Here is a 22,989-nt window from a genome sequence, read left to right as displayed (position 1 = left end):
ACATATTGTAAAAGTATAAGAAACATGGTATATTCCCATTTATGTTGCAGTCAAATAGAGAAGCAGATTAATGTAAGATAGATTCCAACTGAACTCCAGCAGCCGTTCTTCTTGACATAGTATTAACTAAATGTGACAAGTGTTAGCTGACTTCAGCTATGCTTTAATCATTTCTAAGAATGTGAAAACATAAATATAAACATTTAATTCTGCGTATCGAGAGACAATCATAGTATTTGTCATAATAATGGGCCTGATTGGTTGTGACCAGGGACTTATAACCATGGCCAACGGTTTACGCAAGTCTAATGAATGGGCCTATTGTGAGATGAATGCTGTCAGAAGATACTGCCATAATGGACAAGACCTATGATATGGCTTATGCTGTGACACAGGGCTAAGAAAAGCAACTATTACTGTAAGTGTGCCAGCTCTCAGAAAAGTAGGTGAAGAAAGGAGAAAGAGACATACACAAATTAGCCTTCATGGTTGCAATACTTATGCTACTTGCATTCATTGCACTGTTGTGTAATGGGACTTTGAAACAGAATAGCTTTAAACTAGCCCCTGAACTGCTTTCCATTTATTTTATTATATGAATGTAATGTATATAGTATACAATTATTTAAATGTAAGAGCATATACAGGAAAAAAAACTCCTTCAGCTATACAATACCCACAGAGGATTTATTTAGTTGAATCCAAGCCAAGTCAAGCCAATCTGAAATGTTCCTTTCCCAAAGGATTCTGCCAAAGACAGATGAGGCTAATGGAAACTTGCACTTGCAGCATGTTCATTGCACTTATCTGTGTGATGACAAACCATCTTGTGCCTGCATCACTGCAGCTAAGGAAATGGCCACCTTCTTATTCAATGAGAAATTGTCTCAGCACATGTGGAATTGTAATAAACACACACACACACACACACACCAACTTTACACATTAGTTCTTCAATAATCTCTGCCCATTTTTCACGATAGATTTGCAGCTCTCTCAATTTGATTCAAATTATGGTCCACCATTACAGACCACAATTTGCCACTGATATTTGTAATGTGCAATAGACTTTCAGGAGTTGAGAACAGGATTTTGACAAGGCCAATCTAGAACATTCCCATTTTTTAGTCCGAGGCATTCTAATGTAGCTTTGGTCCGGAGCCAAAAGTTGGAGTTATGTGCAAATTGTGCATTCTGAATCCAAATAAATTGATTTAACTGCCAAGTGTGCTATTTGACAACCTGGATTGCAGTATGTAAATGTAATTTTATGAACCCAGGTTATTTGAGTATTAGCAAGCAAATGTATGACTCAGCAACCTGTGATTCCAGAGAAAAACCCTGAAGATGTAGCAAGAGTGTGAGTCAATGCCGTGTGTGTGAGTTAATGCCATGTGTGTGAGTCAATGCCATGTGTGTGAGTTAATTAATGCCATGTGTAAATCAAGGCCCATAACCCTTGATCATCTTCTTCAGCCTCAATGCTGGTCTGTTCTATGGCATACTGTATTAAAGTGCATATTGGATTTCAGATTTGGACTGTGAACTGAACTGAGGCAAACCAATCTTATTTATAGTTTCTCCCCCCCCCCCCCCCCCCCACTGTGGGATGGTGGATCATGTCCACCAACATATGAAACACAATAGGACAAGTTTAATGGCAGATTAACTCATGAAAGATAGATTGACACTGACAAGATAATCAAGATATTACCAAAACAGCTTTCAATTTATAGCAATGTATTAATGTTTTATTCTAATTACATTAAACAGAATATATCAGTCCCTTATTTGTACAAAAATACCTGAAAAGGTTACAATTAAGATTTATAAGCCATTTAGCCATTTACAGAATGAAGCAAAGCACATTATGAATACAGGATTTATCTCATAAAAAGTGATAAAAGTTGATATCTTTACTTTTTTGCATTCCCTGATTTTTTTTTTTTTTTTTACTTTACTTTTACAGTCACTATCTCTTGCATTGTGATAATTTACATAAAGCACAAGAATCATCGCTGGGAAAGGGTCTGACCGTTGGTCTGTCAGATATACTGTAGGTTAGTGCAGAGAGGAACATGTTGTAAGTTGAGGCACCTGCTGTATTTTAGGCTTGTTTATAACCAAAAGGAAAACAACATGACCTGTACTATTTATCCATGGTTTTACTCTTGTAACACTGGTGAATCTAAAGATACCTGCTTAACTACCTGGTGCAGTAATAAAAATGATCACATTATGTATTGATCATATGAACCAAAAAAAGAACAAAAACAAAATCTCATTGATCCGTGAGACCAGCTATCAACAGGTTTCGTTACCAACCCTGAGCAGCCCCATTACATTCATGCCGTTTTTACTGTATAGAAAACAAAGTACATCTCCTTCAGTAACTGACTTGTTGCCAATTCAGAGCTAACAGGTGATGAATTGCTTTCAAGACAGCAAGACATTGTGTGAGACCAGTTGCAATTTCTGATTTTAAAAGTAACCCACCATTTTATTTTCAAGATGGCAAGATTTTTGACAATAGTAAAGTCATATATAAAAATAATTATTTTGCTTTAACCAGTGAGTATAAATTGGATTTTAGCTTAAATGTTCTGAAACAACTTGTAAAGATGCATGCCAACAGTCCAGTCCAGAAGATCTAAAATCAGCTTAATTTAAACATTACAGACATATTTTGAAAAGGTAATTTTTTTCTGACAAACAACAGAGAACAAATATAATAAACTCAATATGCACATTTAACCAAATAATATAAAATGCACTAAAATAAATCAGTTTTCTTCATTTTAAATGCAGTAATGATCAAAAACCAAAACTGCGGTAAATAGTGATCTGAAACCTAAAATACAGTGTTGCATCTACGTCTTTTCCAAAGTTTCATGCACTTATATAACATACTGATATAGTACAGATTTTATGAAAATTGCATTGAACAAAATTAAGCAGACCAGAATAAATCAATCACTTGTTGGGAGGAATTCTGACCAATAAGGTCAGCTTTCTGAAAGAATCCTGACCAATGGGATCGTCTTACCAAAGCAAGTCAACAAATAGTGTTGGAGAGATTGTGCAGCCTTGTAAAAACATCAAGCAAAGTTGAGGGTCATTGGTTTCTCTCTAAACAATGTGCTCAGATCACATCACATCCATTACTCATTTTGACACCCATTCTTTTAGTGAACACCAGATGTAACATTCTGTTTTAGCATGTAATCACTTGAGACAAGATTAATTGCATTTAAATGTATACATCATGAGCGTAACATACTGGTGTATTGTATGTGCATGTGGGTGCATATGGGCTAAACATTTGGAAACCCTAGCTTCTCGAGCCACAAAACGCCACAAGGGCACAGATGACTGGGGTCCTTTTGGTCTCGCATCGATCAGGACAATGAAGGTACTCACATCCCCCTAAATGTAAACATTTTACTTCTGTCAGCTCTGCCTTGTAACACTTGTCTACTACACTGCACAACTCCCTTATACATTTTACCATACGTTCTCAATGCTGTAAGATATCTCATTAAATCTGCCTTACCAGAGTCAGACATGGTTTCTGTTAAATAAGCGGTGGGGGAGGCCTGCATATCTCCTGCATATTGTGTTACATTGGTGTGAATGGGGCAAAATTAGTCCAAAACCATAACCTCAAATAAAGAGTGCCTGAGATGTTTGGTATAAGGGGATTACATTATACGGATGTCAAACAGTATCCGTACATATCGATACATACTGATTTCCATCGTGCTTGTGTGAGTTTGTGGGGGGATTGGGTGAGAGAATACACCTGAAAACCTAAAAAATATAAAAATAAACCAACAAAGGCTTCAGTATAGAAATCTCCCAATTTCAGGAAAGGTGAGAAGCATCTTACGGTTATAAGATGTTACGACAATTTCAAGTAATTTATTTCAGGTGTATCTGTACGGTGTCTTGAGTGTCTGAGGCAACCCTGAAGATAAGCAAAACTCCAATTGCGAGCAGTCCTGATCACTAGCTTCTCAATTCTGTAGCCTTTCCCTCACCTGCTTCAAACATACTGTAAACACTACATACGGGGATCTTTTCTAGCAATGCGTCATGAGCTGGGAGAACTTCATTCTCCATAGAAACGAGGCCAGGCAGAAAAGGACCCCCTCTGCTCCACATCTGTGCATGTGCTCAAGCTCTTCTCCTCTTCAATACATCCATTTTAAAAACGCACACAGAAATAATGACAAAATAAAATGAAGAGTAAGAGTAAAATAGTCTCCATGTAAGAGTCATTCAAGGAAGTCAAGCAGAAGTCCAGTTTCACTGTAAAGTACACTACATACAGACCACAAAGGAGTGCCATTTCATGGACACTGATAATAATCACATATGTACGTACATGATCTGGGGGATTAGTGGTTCTTATTTGGTGAATCCTGATGGGGAATCCTACGTATGTTTATCCAATCAGAAATGTGCATACATCTTATACATTGAATAATGGTGAATGATGACATTGCATCATTCATTAAATTATCTTCCTTATTTCTCTTTGATTTGGAGCAGTAATGTGGAGTCATCAGTCATGGCCTGACGATCAACAGGCATAGCATGGAATTATGGGACCAGAGAGATTAGTCAAGAAACCAATGCAGAACTGAATGGTCTCAAAAAAGGTGACAGAAACCAGTATTACCCAGATAATCTACGATGCAAACAAAGAATACTTCAGCACCTAAAAAAAAGAAAAAAATGGCAGAGAACATACGAAAGCAAATGTAAAGCATGAAAATAAATCCTTCTTAACGCATTGACTGCCATTTTGGAGGAATCTGCTTGGGAGATTCTAGATGGTTCCAGGGAATGTGTCCGCAGACAGGCACGTGGTGATGGGTGACTGCAAGAACCTTCCCTTAAGAAAGCCCTCAGCCGTGATTTTCTCACGGATAGATTCCCCGTAATCCTATTAACATGGAGGGATTTCTCATGGAAGCCTTTTCAAGGGGGGAGTGAAGAAGCAGAGAGGGTGAATATTGTGCCGCACTCTCGTCAATCAAAAGAGACTGATAACCCAAACGGAGCATGAAAACCTAAAACTCTAAAACTAAGAGAAACAGACAAAACCAGAAGAAATGAAATGCATGTGGCCAAGTAAATGCTAAGAGGCTTGCACTGAAAGCTGTAAAACAGGAGCATTCCATGCTGAGCGTTCCACCATTTTACTATCATCGTTCTACCTCGTGTTATTTTGTTTTGAAGTAGACCAGCCTACAAAAAAAGTTGGATGGATGACTGTGCAAGAAAAAAGTTAAGAAAACCAAGTTTTGAACAAGCACCGCTCACCTCTCCAGAAAATGAGGGGGCAGCTAAGAATCGAAACTTTGATGGAATTTCGAGGCTGCCGTGTGATTCTTTATTTTATTTTAAACTTTTTGAACTTTTTGTCCTTCGCATTCCTGAAACATGGCAGAATTCCAAGGCTCTCTAATGTGAGGGTCTCCGTCAGCTTATATGAGTGGAAAACGATAAATAGATCAAAGGTTTTGTTTTCAGTTTTAAACAAAACAAATCCAGTTTATATGCGCGTTTGTTTTATAGGCAAAGTCATGTCAAGTGTCAGGTCAAAGGTCACAAGGCCACGATTGTGCAGGGGTGTTTCAGTTTGCAAGGCAGGACTCCTCTGTTGAGCTGGTAGAACTCCACCAAGTGTATCAGGTCAGTGAATTTGGTGGCGCCGTCGTCAAGGCTGAAGAAGATCTGACCGTCCTCTTCACACTGCATATGCACAAAACAAATGCAGGAAAAGAGGCTGAGATTACACACACACACACACACACACACAAACACATCTGCCTGAAGTGTCATTTTTCGGTAAAATAAAAGCAGTCAATTGTACATGGGTGCATGAGTAACAGCCATCATCCACTATGTATGGTACAGTGCCATTCGCAAGCACTTTTGTATCTCTATACATATGAGGAACTGAAGAAACCTTAGCTGTTTTACCTCTACACCATATTATTTACTTGACGACCAATTAGCAATATGAAAGTCATGAGTAACAGTAACACTCACGGGTAAGATCTGGAAATGCTTGATTTTCTGGTGATGGCACAGTGTGAGGACAAATGCCTTCGGGTTGCTCTGGCTCTCCCTCAAGAGGAATAATCTGCCATACAAAGGAGATTCATAAGTCAGATAATCTAGACAGTACAGCATTGTACATCACATCTAGACAGTACAACATTGGACATCACATCCAAAATATTTCCCCAATGACCTTATTTTTCATGTATTTTTTGTTTAATTTGGCACCATAACATGAATGTCCAATTATCTGTGGCCGCAGCCACATTCATGAGTGAACCCCTCTGCCAATTCGGGAGTGTGGACATCCAGGGTCAATGCCAGTGCAATGTGAGTAATGTAGTTTTACAGTCTTACCCATCTACAGCGCAGTGCACTGTGAGTAATGTAGTTTTACAGTCTTACCCATCTACAGGGCAGTGCACTGTGAGTAATGTAGTTTTACAGTCTTACCCATCTACAGGGCAGTGCACTGTGAGTAATGTAGTTTTACAGTCTTACCCATCTACAGGGCAGTGCACTGTGAGTAATGTAGTTTTACAGTCTTACCCATCTACAGGGCAGTGCACTGTGAGTAATGTAGTTTTACAGTCTTACCCATCTACTTGACCCTGTTGCATGATCATCTTGTGGGACTCCTCTCGCATGATCCGACCGTGAAACCACAGCTGTGTTCTGTGAATCACTGAGGAACAAAAAGCAGGGTTAAGTAACAGAGAAACACACACTGAACAGTGTTACTCTGATACAATAACACTGAAAGCTGAACATAAATACCTGTGCTTAGTGATGATGGGTGCAGCGGATTGGGGCTACCGAGGACGTTCATTCGATGACCTCTTTTCTGAGAGGAACAAGAGCACAGCAACAACTCAGTTTACTGGTGTCACATCCATATCAGTTCATCCTGAATGGTACGAGTGTTAAAGGGCAGTGTTACAAAAAGGAGAACAATTAACATAGCTATAATTGAATGAAAGTTGCCTATTACGTGTACAAGTGGCTGAAATTTAAATGACTTCAGCGGAGAACACAGTGTAGACCCACACAAGGTCATTGGTTCTGAACCTTCTCCAGTCCATGCCCCTAGTTGTCAGTTTATCTACGATGAAGAAACACAAGCATTTGCAAATGCCCTCTTAATATTAGCTCTTCAATAGATAACATTATAAACTTTACATTGGTGTGTTTCTTGCTTGTATTAGCCTTTCATTGTACGTCGTTGTACGTTGTACGTATGTTCGTTGTACGTCGCTCTGGATAAGAGCGTCTGCTAAATGCCATGTAATGTAATGTAATGTAATGTAATTAGCCTTTCAGTGTGATTTTGGGGAAGGAGGACTCACCCTCCACATATGGCCTTCCTCCATCGCCGCGCTCTGCGCTTCCACTGGGTTCTCGATCACACGCCCTATTCTCCCTGAGAAATCCATGGCCACCAGAGAGTTTTCCGACACACTTCGCTGGAAAGCCAGAGGAGGAGAAGGGGTTACCACAAAGAGCACCGGCATCCCGGCACTGTGCTAAATCAAGCTCGTAGCAAAGTCAGCATTCAGGCTGGACGACCTCTCCGAACATCACATCCTCTTCGCTCATAATGAAGTGGCCGCAGGACGGTAAAGCCCTCCGCTGTTTAGTTTTAAAGAAAAGGTGCTTTACAGCGCTGATGAGTAGCCACCATGCGTGAGCGGTGCAAATATAGGCACATTAACCGGCTTGCCGCTGTGAAGAGCTTGGCCGTTTCACGGCATATCAAACACGAGTGAGGATAAGGGATAAGGCGCTCAAGCGGCAGTCCATGTGACTGTGCTAATGCTACATAATGAAAACGTTCGCCCCTTCCCTCTAAATCAGCTCTAATTATCAAACGCTCTATACACTCAATGCTATTCCCTTCCTGAAGAGGATTCAATGTGGCTACTTGGAATGCACTGTGTAACTGGCGCAGTCACAACTGGCCTGCACTCTTTTCAAGGCTTACCTCCCCAAACTGTCCCCCTATTTTACAGCTCGAGATAAACCATTCCTTCCCATGCATGAGACTTCAAGCCAATTATTTTCGCACTGCTAGCATTTTGCTATCGTGATGCCATGACAACTGCTGTACTTATCTATTTACTACAATGGGAAGATAAAAAAAATAAGTGGAAAAAATAACTTGTAATAAAAAGGCAGTTCTTACCACTGGGGTGGAGAAATGTGAGAGTGATGTTTTCCTCTGTTGGGGGATCTTGTAGTTCTGATACAACAAAATTCCATACTGCAATAAAGTAAAGCAATGAAAAGAGATTAAAAAGGAGTGACTAAGCCAAGGTTAATTTAATTTGTCCAAGGCCATTTCTGTTATTATATTTTTTATTGCCATTTGGGGTACATAGAACACAACAGCTAATATAAAAGGTAAGCACTTTCTAAACGGATTAAATTCCAGGCAGTAATCTGACATCATTCACACTTTCATGCAAAGGAGCGTATCCACTGCCAACTGTCAGCAGTGAAACGCCAATGGGACCACAAAAATAAACCCAGTGTAAATGCCACCCAACCAGGCGGGCAATAAATCCAAAATAATCCGCAATAAGTCGTAACAATAAATAGAAACTAATAAAGACTTAAAATCGATGCCAAATATGACCTGCCACTAAGGAGATTAAAAATCAAAGGCCCATTTTTTGGGTTTCTTTCTAACATGGCATTTGGTGAATAATTAGGTTTGTGTTCACTGCGTCTGAAAGAAAGACCTTCGTCAACGGACTGGGGGCCACAGGCCTGCCTTCCAGCAGAGTCGTAAATCAGGGTGACGACAAGCAATTTCTGCGTTAGAATGTTTGCTGCATATCGATTGGTTGTGGCTAAAAAAATCATGTGACCGTGGTCATTGGCTAAAAGCCATGTGACTGTGTGAGTCTCTGTCGGGGGTGTGGCTACAAGCTGGCCAGAAGGGTTGTCTGCCCACCCCGGAGAGACCTGCCAGTGGGCAGAAGTCTCCGACAAATTGCACCACAAGCAGAAGTGAAGTTTAGAAATGTGCATGGTCTTGCCACAAATTGATGGACAATCGTGAATTAAGTAACCAAGCCCACCCTTTACACCCAGATGCCCACCCCAGGATGACGTTCTGGTCTCTGGTTTGAACATACCTTCAGGAGTCTGAACGCAGTCATCCAGCAGGTCCGGCTCTGCTCGTCCTCCGCACACAGCATCCTCAGCTCCTTCGACTCGTTCCTCACCTTGTTGGGCTGTCACAGGAAACACAAGTCACGCCAGTCAATCAACCAAGTAGAGCATTTCAACCAAAGATCAGCTTACACCAATGTGATGTCCTGAAGCAAACTCTGAATCTAGAAATTAGGCCCCTTTCCAAAAAAAACCATTAGATTTACAACATTAAGTTCATTGGTCTTATTGCAGCGGAGGTACATATTTTCCTCTTTAGCACTACATCTGTTTCGAGCAGGCTGAGACTGGATTCGCTCAAGGTCGACTGAGGCGAGTCGCTTTGCTGGAGGGTACATCGGCAGAGCGGCCCCGGTGTAGCTTTCTCCAATCCTCTAGCCCTGAAGTCTACGTCAGAGTCCTAAACAGAAGCAATCTCCGGTAACACAAAGCCCTACGAGGCCAGCCTTCGAGGGCAGAGTCTGTGACCTTTGCAGGGGCTGATCCCTCTCAGCTCCAGAAGGATCACCCCATGGACTCAGATGGCCTGCCTTTCATCTACATACAGGGTGTTCGGCCGGCCCCATCTGTCGAACGGTGAACTAAAATGAACTGAGGAAAAAGTGCAACTGGGACCAGGAAGTGGTTCGGGTCTTTTTTGAAGAGGCCTTCACATTAAGCCTATGTACATATGTTTCTCAGAAGGCCCTTTGTTCCAGCAGCAGTCAAATTCAGATTCACGGCAGCTTGCAGTTGTTAGTCATGAGAAATAAGGCTTTTCCAGTGTTGTAGTATTGGGAATGTAATGTTTGTACTTTGTGTATTTGGTGGCAAATGAGTTTCTCCCATGGGAGATGAACAAAGTTATACATCTATCTATCTATCTATCTATCGATCTATCTATCTATCTACAGCTGATTTGTCTAGCACAGAGTACTGAGTGGCTCAGGCCTTTTTCAAAAGGGCCTTCACAGTAAGCACATGTACAGCTGATTTATTTAGCACAGAGTACTTAGAGAAATATGCATGCCATTCAAAGTTTTAATACTCCTTAGTGTCTCATGAGCAACCCCTACCCCCTTCCTCCCCCATGAGCTTAATTTCAGTAACACCACGTTCCCTACCTTTATGCAGAATTCATAGTCTGTTGGGGCATGGTGAAGCTTCTTGCCAGTGATTACTGTGAATATATTGCTTTCCTCTAGGTCTGCTAGTAGCTGTAAGTGCCTTGGCTCCTGCAAGAGAACAGGTGATGAGTGATGTCATTTCCTTATTTACATAAGACAAGATATGGACACAGTTCACAGTGAATAACAAGTGGAAATTGAGAAGAATGGCCTGTTAAAAAGCTAAAATAAAACTGAAATGAAGCCATGCTGCAGACATAAATCTAAGGCAATACTGAGAGAATACTGACTTATTGTGGAGAATATTGTGGAGCAATGTGTATGACAATAATGTGACATACTATATCACTGTATTTATTTTAATTAAGTTCAAAGAGGGGACATGAACAGCATAGAGGTGTTCGTGGCTAATATTAATGCCATTTTGCAAAAATCCTTGGTCCAGGATTCATTGTAATAACAAATGGAATGCAATTAACTCTCGCAAATTATACTTGATTACAACTTCATGAACAGCATATGTGGAAAATGTAGTCAAAATGACTGTACGTGCCATTTAAAACAGTTCAAGTCACAATAAGTACACCAAGCAGAAATGAATTATGGGCTATGAGTAAATGAAATGGATTATTAAACATGGGAAAGGCAGGGGAGCCAAGTTGACCGGAGGCAATAAATGAGCAGATGAAAAATGAGAGAGCAGAAAAAATGCAGATGCGTGTTAAAAAAAGCGGTCTTGTCGGAGGAAGTGGGGAAACTGCTATGCTATGCTCTGCTCTGACACTGGCGAGGCACATTGGACACGTAGCAGCCGCAACAGAAACAATCCAGAGAACAATCCGGAAAACGGACAGATAGAGCAACATGGCACATATTCAACAGAGGGCAGCGAAGGCAGGTTTTGTAAGAGTAACAAAGATGTATATTATATTGTGGGATTCGGTTATGACATTTCCAGCTTTACTCACCTTAGACATTCCTTTTGTTGAATAGTACAATCCTGACCGTCTTAAAAACATATACAGCTTCTTCCATGACTTTCTGGCCGTCTCTTTCATGTATAAAAATCCTTGGATTTCGGGACAGCTGCTGGAATTCAAGAAATTCTGGGAGGAAGAGAAAGCAGAATCATCTGGAGAGTTAAATCCTTTCTGGATGTGATCCATGACTCCTCAACTGAGGCCCTATTCAGAAAGCGACGGACAGCCTGAGATCACGAGTAGGTGTGGAGAACGTCAGTAACGAAAGGAAAATAAGTGCGTTCTTCATGCCTCTTTAAACAAGCAGATCCACCTTCACGTCATTTCAATTCTTACAACGGTTTGATAAAAATACACATCCGTCAATTTTTTTACGTGATTCAATTCAGGAAATTATGACATGTACCTTTTGAGTTATCTAAACTGTATAATGGGACTTTGTCCCTTTGCTAAGGGTTTGGGCAGGACGCTCACTGTGCTGATCTTACCTGTAGGAGCTGGGACTGTGGAATGGTGCCATTGGTCTCTTGACACCATGCCACCATCTGTTCAGGGAAGAAGTTCTGCAGACAGACAGGAAAGAAAATAAGACTCAAAGTGAGCAGTGGTTCCCCTATATACTGTGCAGGCTTCCATCTTTTCTGCGAGCGATTGTAATTGTCTTTGAAATATGATTGCCTTTAAATGGATTTGACTTGAGCTCGAAGGATGACGTAGGGGAAAGTAAACTTCAAATAATGTCGACATCCAATATGGATCACAATATTGTCATCTCCAGCATCGCACGTCGGGTACATTTTTTCACACCGCACCACGTGATAATCTCTGGGACGGAGTCCTGGCACTCATGAGAGGACACGGAGCCAAATTAAAAAACTGCATGATCTCATCGCTGATGCAAGCCCCTCCGCCTTCTCTAATAGCTCTTTATAACACTTACCGGGATTGACAATGAAAGGGCATTTCCAATCACTGCACAGTGGTCATTAAGACTACGCACTGAGGTCATTTGGACCGCATTGACAGCACTCCTAAATCAATTCTGAAATTGGCATTTCAGACAGCCTGTAGATTGTTGGCAACAGGCTGCTAACCGTATTCCGTAATGCTCGTCGGCGAATCAGAAATGAAAAAGAAAAACAAGAAAACACTGAAAAACCTCATGATTATTGTTTTTAAGGAGCGAAAACAAGGAGTTGGTTTGTTGAAAAGAAAACCAAAAAACCAAAGGGAAAGAACAGAAACACAAATGAAATGTTCTTTATGTCTTTGTGGGCAATGCTGCTGTGAGCTTTGAGGTACACCCAAAGAGCAACTGTATAAAAATATGTTAGCAGTCTTTGACTCTCTCACAAAGTGCCGTGTATACACAGGGCTTAGACTGCTTATCTGCCATCGGCAGTGATGGATCTGTGGAAAAGCTCAAATAGCAGACATCGCTCTCAGTCAAACGTGGCCCTTCAAATTAGATGCGTGCAAGCTAATACCGTGCTAGCATGAGATCATCTAGAGCCGTGCACAGAATCATTAGAATGAAAAATTGGAGCGGATCAAAGTTGGAGATCAGCCGATCCCCCAGCAAATCCCCTTCCAGTCGAACACAAAGCGTGAGGCTTTGTTACTGTCCCCGGAGGAAATGTGATTAGTTCTCGCGATGTATAGCACGCCCCTTCTCTCACTGGCGTATTTTCAGACCGTTAAAGGGACACCTTAGCTCATGACGATGACGGCAGGAAATTCTTTGAGCTGAATAAATAAGCCAACAAACTGCACTGTTCTCTGCATAGGATATACTGTGTAGTGTTCAATGGTGATTTTATGTTTGCATGAGCATGCAATGTTTATGTTTCTGTAATACTGTAAATGTTGTAAACCGAGTTGATGCCGGTGGGTTTAATTACTGCCCAGCTCCAATTCCCCCCGTGTGTTCATACTTCATTCTTTGAAGCAAGGCATCGACAGCAAGCTACAGTACATATCATCTGACTTAAAGTGGTTAAAATAACTACCGAAAAAGATCAGGAACTGATGTAAGTACATATAAAGGAACTTTAACTGTTTAGGAAGGATCTCACCTGGAGCACAGTTCATTAAAGATTTAAGCCAATATTGCTGCCAAACAGGAATCTATTTAACCATTGATCTTCTCACACTGATAGATCTAGTTACACTACAAGCATTTGTTGTAGTGGGGAATACAGTATACATCGAATTGTATTGTTTTCACCATGAGCATTTTCGTTTCTGAAAAAAGGGGCATAAAGAGTTGTAAAGGAGTGGCCTATAGAGGGTGCCTCAGCTGAAATGAGGATCAAAGTTTACAAACAGCTAAGGATAATGTTCAGCTCAATTCCGTGTATAAGCAACTTCCATGGAGGACTCGCCAGCAGCACCATAAATCCCTTCAAATTATTAAAACATTACTTCTAAAGGGAAGATAATGTGAATTTAAATCTGAAATCTTGCCGTACTTGCATGCTCAAACACTCTCCCAGCCAACATGGATATTTCCGCTTTCCAAAACAGCGGCAGTTAGTGCACTCGAACTATCCCTGCTTCTGAAACGCCCCTGCTAGAAAAGCTTAACAGCCGTGTGCGCGCTAGCGTACATGTGATTTTAATCATCACACATTTCCGCAGTGAGTAAATGTGGACTCTTTCAAGAGATGCGCATGCATCTTGAACTCACCAGGGGATTTCTAAAGAATTCATATTTGGCATAGTTCTTCCTGAAGAGAAATTTGCTCTCGCTCGTCATCGAAGCTTGAACATGGACCACCAGCTCGTGATCTTCCAGACAGCGTTCTGTGGAAGGAGGGACCAAGTCAGATCATGTTCTTACTACAAGCATACACTCAGCAGACAATATTACACTGAGATGTTTAGAACGATGTACAGCTTACCATACCCTGGTCTTAGGGTACTTTTTCTTATAGTTTTACTGCCTTAACCGTCAAGACCACACCAATACCTACAATACAACTGCTACCAACCTACCATCCACCATTTATTATGACTATTAGAGCTCAGCAAAGCTACACACAGTGTATATTTTACACATAACCCATTAACACAGCTCCATATGTACAGAGGCAGTTGAGGTTAAGAGCCTTCCTCTAGGGCACAACAGCAACAGTGTTCCAGGATTCAAACCTGTAACCTAAGCGCAACAAATCTGTGTCCCTAACCTCAAAGCCACAGCTCCCCCCACACTCTCCACCGCCGACCCCTCCTAGTGCTTACAGTCTGAGCCGCCATGGGGCCCACTCCGGACTCTCGGCGAGCTCATTGCCTCGAAATTAGGGACCGGGGAGGAACCCCGTCTGTCCACTTAAAAGCTCCCCCAGCGACCAGGCCGTCGCCCCCTCACTTCCTCACGCAGGCAGTCGGCCAGCTCCTCTTCTAAACACGCCTCTGTCACGCCAAGCGCGGGGCCCGCTCGCATTATGGCCATAGGTATAATTTACGTAACGCAGGAAACCCGATGATTTAAAGGCGCTGGTGGAAGGGGGAGGATGTGGCAGGAGGAAGCTTGCCTATCAGATAAAGAGAAGGGCACTGGCTTCCTCTGGAGTCCAGTCCAGCAGCCGCATTAGGAACCTTGAGCCCATGGAGGAGAAGGCCCGGCATCGCCCAGCGATGATGTCATGTGTTTAGCTTGATTAGATTAAGCAACAGAGCTGATGGTATTACAAATCAGACTCGGACATATAATAACGTTTAAAGGGCTTATGTAAAGTAACCCTGCGTAACCCTGTGTTAGTGTTATCATATTGCATCTCAGAAAGGTAAAGCAAAGCAAACCTGGAAATATTCAACATTTTTAAGAGCCCATATTGCATATTTTGCTCTAGTATGGTGGTAATGTTAATAGACTGGATACATCTGTCTTGAAAGGCATCTCCAGCTGACCAGCTGAAAAATGCACCCTACACGCAACATCATGAAGTCCAATAAAATAATTAAAACCAGAGCCAAACAATCTACAGAAAGCACCTTAAACATACAGAAAATATACAGCACAACCAGGGAAGGGATGTTTACGTTGAATGAAATGTCCTAAATTGTGAAATTATTCCTAATTATGCTCGCGGGTTCAACAAAATGATTTCATGTAATTGTATCCATATGTTATCCATATAAAGATGACAGAGACAGTAATTTTCCATCTCACGCAGTAGATTTCCATCTCATTATAATTTTTCAGTGTAGGTGTCACCCAGATGACAGATAATTGTTCTCACAATATTGCAATGTCTTTCGAGCAGCATACAATGCTGCACTGTCACAGGAAATTATGCAAGAGTATTAGGAATTAGCTGTATTTGCTCAAGAGTCCCGCATATTGTCAGACATTATTTCATACACTTAACCCGTACGACTACAGTGGGTCCAGCACTCACCACTGGCCATTCTGTGACAGTATCCACAATGAAACAGGCAGATATAACCAAATCTGGCAAATACGTTTCATAATCTGTGTCAGTATAATTTCCGTTACCAATGACACAGTATTCAGATGGCCCGGGGCTAGGAAACATCACATGTGCAATGAATTGTGCAACCGTTGCTATAGCTACGGAGGGAAAATAAAACATCTAGATCCACATATCGGTCTGTCACTTACAAAGAGACAAGAATCCAGCAGAAACCTCAAAGAATGTCTGTGCACTGTGTCATGCTGAGTGCGCTGCTACTAATAGATCTCTAACCAGTAAGAGGAACAGGGACAATGCCCGGAGGCACTCTCATGCCCTAATCAGTCGAGTTTCCAGTCGCAACGGACAAAACTAAATGTTACATTCCAAGGGAACGGCACCATGCGAAGACGCAAGCCTTTCCTCCCCTGGCTTTTACGTCCCCTTGAGAAGGGAAGCAAAAATAATAATAAAGCATTACCTCCATTCTTAGGGTCTTAGAGAAGGTAACGGGTTGGTGATTAGAGAGGGCTTCTCTCTGGCCAACAGGATGTCCGTACTACGCGTGCGGGGATACCATCACCACTTCATTTATCATGGGGGGGGGGCGGGGGGGGCGAGTGGGCCTAATAGGGGCGTGGGGCAGGGGATGAGTGCTACACTAATCTGTGCGTTGGCACCGGCACAGGTGAGCCATAATCGTGAAAGGAAGCAGGATGCAAAAAGCACTTCAGTTGGGGGGGGGGGGTGTGACCGGTGACAAGGTGACTTCCTGTTGGAGGGGAAGTAACTGGGCTTACCGTGTCTGGTGTGGGGAGGACGGACTGAAAGCGACTGGAACTCCAGCTTTGACTGCTGCTAGTTCTAGTTCTGGCTCTCACACATTTTCTCTTCTTCCCTCTCTCTCACTCTCTCACACCAAGTCTCTCCTTCACCCTCTCTCTCTCTCTCTCTCTCTCTCACTCTTATGCTCTCTCTCTCGTTTCGGCTCTCAGGCTCCCTTCCCACTCACATTCCTCCGGAAGGCTCTTAAAGGAAGTGTCCAACATCACCGCCGTCCCAGAGCTCAGCACATACTCTCCTCTCCCCTCAAAACAAAAATATCCCCACTCCTCGCCACATCAAAAAGGGGGTCAAACAAACGAACTGATAAAAACACGGCGGGATTTCTCTTCTTTGTGAGAACAGGGTGGAAAATCGCTGGCTCCTAAAAGCCAGTGCCAAAGAAAAGCCCCCTATTCTCCCTACATTTCAAAAAAAACTTTCCTGTTGAACAGGCACGCAAGGCTGCCAACTTACCTAGCCCCAGCAGTGGGTGATGTTCCACTAGTGCCCAGCTGTTGTCATCCACACAATGGCTTTTGTACACCAGCAGCTGGCAGAGGTCTCGGGCGGTCATGTCTGCGGGTATCTCCACTACTTTGCCCGTGCCGTCTTCGCTAAAAATCTTGATAATCTGAAACAGACCAAAAAACAAAAGAAGACACTGTGAAAAAAACGGCCAACGCTCATGCCCTTGAAAACCGACATATCTTTATCCGTGCGCATGTGAATTTTGAGAATCTGATTCATGGTTAAAAATAAGATCACAATATTCAGCGTGTGAAGTGCACACAATTAAAATAATTACATTCCTCAAACAATGATATGCTTCCTCTCACGCCTTCCTGCCTGTAATAGGCTCCTCAAAGCGCCACTGCACTCGGCTGAATAAAAACCCACATTTTACAGTAGATATGGGATCTCATCAGGGTCATGCGCTAAGCTTGAATGGCGTAAACAAGCTTCAATAAAGTCAGTCTAAGGTACCCTGTTTCCACCAACTAAATATATGCAAACCAAGTCACAGACAAAATGAGGAATAAGTTTCATTAAAAAATGCGAAAAGCTAACAACGGAATAATCCCCCGTATTGTACCCTACCCTGGCGCTCACAACTCTGATTTTCTCTGGTCCTCCAAGGAGAATTAGTTTAGGATGCATCTACTGTTTCTAACGGCACATCAAATCCTTTCCGTCTCCCCTCGAGAAAGTGCTGAACCCTCAGCTACCGCAAGTTTTACGCACCAAAAAAAAAGTACCAATAAACATTTTTGAAATACCGAAAAGAACTATTTAGACGGTCAGAGAAAAGAAGAAAAGAAAAGGCTTGTATCGGGAAAGGAGCCCCTTACCTCCACGGCCCGCAATAGGCAGCAGTCAGGAGAGCACGATGGCATTTTGAAACTGAGCCTGCCTCCAGTGTTCAGACCAACAGAGAGAGAGAAGGGGAGAGCGAGAGGGAGAGAGAGAGGGAGAGGGAGAGAACGGGAGAGAGGGGGAGAGGGAGAGAGAGAGCGTGGTTCCCTGCGGCTGGTTCGCGACGCTGCCCGGCGCAGCTCCAGAGTGTCAGCGGATTACTGTGGAGAGCAGCTACCTGTCACGTATTCTACCTCCAGATTCGCCTTGGCTCGGGATAGAGAGACCAGATGGCACTGTTCCCAGCCAGACGGACAACTTCTCACTGATCTCCTCACAAAGGGTTACAGGCATACAAGGCTTTTAGGTACTGAATCAAACCACACTACCCTAACCAATCATAGAGCAGGCTCAGGCTGATGTAATCATTTCCCACACAGACACACACACAGACAGACACACACACACACCCTGACAAACGCACGCTGGTGCACACGCGCACACACACACGTACAGACACGGTCACATGCACACATTTCCAACTTTTCCTGGCTCGCAGCGCACTTTCAGCCCCAGAGTCCGAAGACGTTTCTTCCTCTCTCCCTTTACAGATACCTCTGACAAGTTTCAAGTGAGAGCTTGTTCGTGTTTTCTTTTTTTTTTTGCGTCTACTTTGCGCCCCCCCCCCCCCCTCCCAAAGTTAAGCTTTGAACTTCGCTGCCAAAAATCTCTCTCTCACGACAGGGCAAGACTCATTACAGACTACATGAAACAAACCTGAGCTCTTGAACCTCCACTTCTCCTCGCCTTGAGCCCCACTTTTAAGCCAGCATTCTTTCCCCAAAAGGAACACAACCCGGAAACATGGAGCGTTGTTACCCTCTCTCCCCCATTACTGAACCGACCCAAACGCCTCTGCGCTATCCGGCATGCTTTGTACCCACAGGCACTCTGCACTTTTTTCATTCTGACATATATCTGTAATTTCTTTATGAATTTTATTGTGAAATTATTTTACATTCAGTACACATCCAATGTTGGATGCAGCCAGGTGAAACTAATGCCCGCTTCCTCAAAGTTCTCTTCGCTATGTTTTCCAGCATCCCGAAACTCTGGCTGGAAAACACACCAGCAACAACAGAAGTAACAAAGATGTTCCAAGTTTTAATCTGGTCTAAATGGGGTTCCATTCCTTCTTCCGTTTCCGCTCATTCTAACAGTCGCCATTGCGCATTTTTACACAAGAAAAGCCCACTTGGGAGAGAGTCAAACGTCCCTCGCCACATTTGAGGCCAATCTACACCAAATGAAGTTAAGTCCGGTTAAGTGCAGCACTTACCCCCACAGGGTGTGAAAGAGAGTTGATGGGTAAGGTTGCTCAGCGATTTTTACAGAGTCGTGACAAAGACGCAGCCCCTCAAGAATGCAAGTAATGCAATACTGACTCAGAAATCAAACTCATGTGTGGAAGAGCGGAGGCAGCTGGCCCATAATAAACATTGCATGAGAAATGTTAGCAATGTTAACAAATGCCAGAGAAATCAAGAGCAATGAAAGGCCAAGCTCCAGGAGATGGACTGAACGGGTACCGGCTACACGCTCCTGTCGGGAGTTTAACCACAGCGACCTATGGGCCAGCTAGCTGGCATTCGCAATCATTATTGAGTGTACGAGTAAACCCTCTGACAACGGAAGAGGGGTAATTTAGGAGCCCTCCGTGGATTACTGCCCTCTCCCTGACCACATCGTCATTTGTTGTCCTTACGCCTGCCCACATCTCTCGTTCTCCCTCACAAACGTCCTTATGACTCAGTGTGGGTTAAGCCTAATTAGCACCTTACCACAGATTACAATAATCCTGGCCGGGCCTGCGTACAGTTAATGAAGACAAACGCCTGACCCTGAGGGAATTCAGCCCGTGACTGAAAAGGGCAGAGAGCATGTGTGTGTGTGTGTGTGTGTGTGTGTGTGTGTGTGTGTGTGTGTGTATGTGCGTGCGTGCGCGCGTGCGTGCGTGAGTGAGTGAGTGTATGTGTGAGTGAGTGAGTGAGAGTGAGTGAGTGAGTGTATGTGTGAGTGAGTGAGAGTGAGTGAGTGTATGTGTGAGTGAGTGAGTGTATGTGTGAGTGAGTGAGTGAGTGAGTGTGTGAGAGTGAGTGTATGTGTGAGTGAGTGAGTGAGTGAGTGAGTGAGTGAGTGAGTGTGTGAGAGTGAGTGTATGTGTGTGTGAGTGAGTGAGTGAGTGTATGTGTGAGTGAGTGAGTGAGTGAGTGTATGTGAGAGTGAGTGAGTGAGTGAGTGTATGTGTGAGTGAGTGAGTGAGTGAGTGTATGTGAGTGAGTGAGTGAGTGAGTGTATGTGTGAGTGAGTGTATGTGTGAGTGAGTGAGTGTATGTGTGAGTGAGTGAGTGTATGTGTGAGTGAGTGAGTGAGTGAGAGAGAGAGAGCACAAGAGTGAGAGAAAGAGACCGATACCTTCCACCCCACAGAGACCGATACTGATATGCACGCACACAGATGAACACATACATATGCACGTACCCAAACGCCCACACGCAGATCACATTCTCTCACAGGCAGGCCTCCAGTGATTCAGAAGCTTTATGCTAATGAGCAGCTTTATGATGTAATCCCCAACTGGAGTTTAGTCAGTGTCGCTCAGGAGAGCTGGCTGGACCAGGCACAGAGCTTCCCCTCCCCTCCCCGAGACGATCAGTCTAGCGGTTCAAGCCTCATAGATAAATTCAACAATGGACTGGTTGAACCTGCTATTTCTAAGTTGACATGCAGTTTTTTTTTTTTTCTTCCCCATTTGTATACACATACATGTATGTTTGTGGGCCTCTTGAAGACCAGTTTTATGCAGTTACAAAAACCACAGACTTCTGAAATTAACTGATATTCCTCAATTAGGATTGTACCTAGAGGCAGGTGCCTTACAGTACAATTTTTGATTAAAGATTATTTTTAATGTTTTTAATGCCAGCTGCAGAATGGTTCTCATTTACACCTTATACAGCACCCAGGAAACCCTTCCTGATAGGTTGGGAGTATAACTGCTAATGAGAGGAGAGGGGATTGAGTCACTGCATGATGATTGTGGTACAATCATTTTCTTCTTCTTCGCCTATAAGCACACGGGGCTCAGGCTTTTCTCTAGTAAAGACCGGTCCGGTATTGAAAGTCAAGCCTCTTTAAAGATTAATAATCAGGAGGCCACGTGTACGAAGCCGTTCACGAGTGGGGTTTAAATCAATAGTCCGCATGTCATCCGCTCCCCGCCGCCCCTCCTCCGGGAACAGACAGAGTCCTCATTGTGTGCAGGGTTCAGAGTCGAGGAGGAAGACTGCATGAGCATGTCTGGGTGTGCGCTGTGCGTGTGAACTCAAATAACGTCCCCCGGCCTCCGTCGGCCCCGGGGCCGGCGGTAATTGTGAAAGTCTGACGCGGCGAACACAAGGCGTCCTTGTTGAGCGGGGCCCCGGTGGCGGGCGGGCGGGCGGTGGGGACCGGTGAAAGAGGCTCCTGAGGTCAGGGCCGAGTCGCCGGTGCGCTAACGCTCGGCGTGAAGACCCCGCCCGCGCGAACGGGTCACGGAGCCAGCAGCTGCGTACCGCTAAGCAAACAAGTCGTTACGCCGCCATTCAGCCACATTCAAAGGGACAGATGTGGCTTGCAAACTCGCAAGGTTTCTCCAAACGCCAGGCAGGTTATTTATTATTTAAGTAGCGGGGGTCGTGCGTGATGTGCAGACGGTTTTGCGAGTTTTTGTGTGTTGTCTTCACTCTGCTCTGCAATGCCTCCTTCGTTGACTGCGCACACCAGAACCGGCTGAAACTGGTTACAACTTTAAAGTTGGCTCACAACAAACAAAGTGAGTGACAGCGCTTTGCGGTCTGCCTCCGTCCTAATAAACACTCTGCACTCTTCCATGCCGTGATAAAAATGTTTAAAGTTAACAGTGAAAATCCATTCGACAGATCAGAGCAGGAGCCCATCCTGCTCATCAGAATGGTCCCATCAGAAATGAAAGGACAAGACAGGGGAGATCGAGGTCTGTTGTCATACGGGGTCGATTGTTACGCAATGTTTTCTGAGCACGGAATTGAGACAAAACTGGTCCGTTGAAATCCGAGGCGAAAGAGGACGGGCACGGGGTGGTGCAGTGTGATTTACAGCAGGCTGGCTTGTTTCTCATCAGGCAAAAAAAACACTGGGTAACAATGTCACGACAGACCCCGATTTCCCCTAAGTGACGAAGAATAACGACACATGCAGAAGGCCTTACGACAGAGATACTAACAATACCTTATATATAAAGGGTAAATAACCAGAGTTTGATGGAGACCATTAATTACATCTGCATGTGTTCACATGTTCACCCTCCCCCGTCCTCTCACGTAACTCAAAGATTTTATTTGCCTAAAATAAAAAAATGTAAAAAAAAAACTTATTGCATGGGATATTCACAAGCAGGGATAAGTGCTTTAATGAATAAAGCCTCTCTATACACCTGCTCCCTCCTGAAGGCTGCAGGCAGAACTCTCTCATACGCTCACTGCCAACAGAAAGCTACAGGCCCATACAGCCACAGGAGCCAGCTTTCACTTCCTTTGTATTAAACTAAACTTTTATTTCTATTTTTTTCTCTTTTCATCTTACTCCAATGATCTTTTTATGAACTGATGCTTAAAAACACAGGCTAGAATAATTGCTTCTCAGAACATAATTTGCTATCTAAGGGCACCCAAGCCCGTACTTTATTCACTCACACAAAACACCACCATTTTCCTATTCATTTTGGAAAAATCATCCATCTGCCAGTAATTGCATCTAACCTAGAACAAACAGGAGTGTGTAGACACACTCTGAGCCGTATTCCGGTGTTTGTTCCTCTTACGAAGTTAGCAATATGGATAAAGTATTCTGTTGTCTAGACTATGTTTTTCAGAGAAAATATGGTCAATCAATACCAAGAGCCGTTCATACGATCATGCAGTCAAGACCAGCTCTGGGTCTGCAGTATAGAGGGGATGCATGATGTGCAATATACGC

General features: G+C 43.3%; 1 protein-coding gene across 3 annotated transcripts in view; it reads right to left on the bottom strand.

Moving 5' to 3' along the window:
• Positions 1-1,702: 1,702 nt before the first annotated feature.
• Positions 1,703-22,989, bottom strand: part of LOC133136917 (growth factor receptor-bound protein 10-like) — a 78,517-nt gene continuing 57,230 nt past the window's right edge. For 2 of the 3 annotated variants that reach the window (XM_061254793.1, XM_061254795.1), the window contains 12 exons: positions 17,056-17,212; positions 14,028-14,143; positions 11,827-11,901; positions 11,327-11,464; positions 10,356-10,466; positions 9,216-9,314; positions 8,258-8,335; positions 7,422-7,538; positions 6,853-6,919; positions 6,673-6,760; positions 6,064-6,157; positions 1,703-5,763 (listed from right to left, as the gene is read on the bottom strand). In XM_061254793.1, the coding sequence (XP_061110777.1) occupies positions 5,617-5,763; positions 6,064-6,157; positions 6,673-6,760; positions 6,853-6,919; positions 7,422-7,538; positions 8,258-8,335; positions 9,216-9,314; positions 10,356-10,466; positions 11,327-11,464; positions 11,827-11,901; positions 14,028-14,143; positions 17,056-17,212 (1,287 nt within the window). In that variant the 3' untranslated portion in view covers positions 1,703-5,616. Of the gene's footprint in view, positions 5,764-6,063; positions 6,158-6,672; positions 6,761-6,852; positions 6,920-7,421; positions 7,539-8,257; positions 8,336-9,215; positions 9,315-10,355; positions 10,467-11,326; positions 11,465-11,826; positions 11,902-14,027; positions 14,144-17,055; positions 17,213-17,930; positions 18,282-22,989 lie in introns of those variants that run through there. The other variant, XM_061254794.1, reaches the window with a different exon arrangement.

The sequence above is a fragment of the Conger conger genome, chromosome 9 (assembly GCF_963514075.1).
Source record: "Conger conger chromosome 9, fConCon1.1, whole genome shotgun sequence".
Classification (NCBI taxonomy): Eukaryota; Metazoa; Chordata; class Actinopteri; order Anguilliformes; family Congridae; genus Conger; species Conger conger.
The sequence above is the reverse complement of the archived record's forward strand: the minus strand, read 5'-3'. Positions and strand labels throughout refer to the sequence as shown.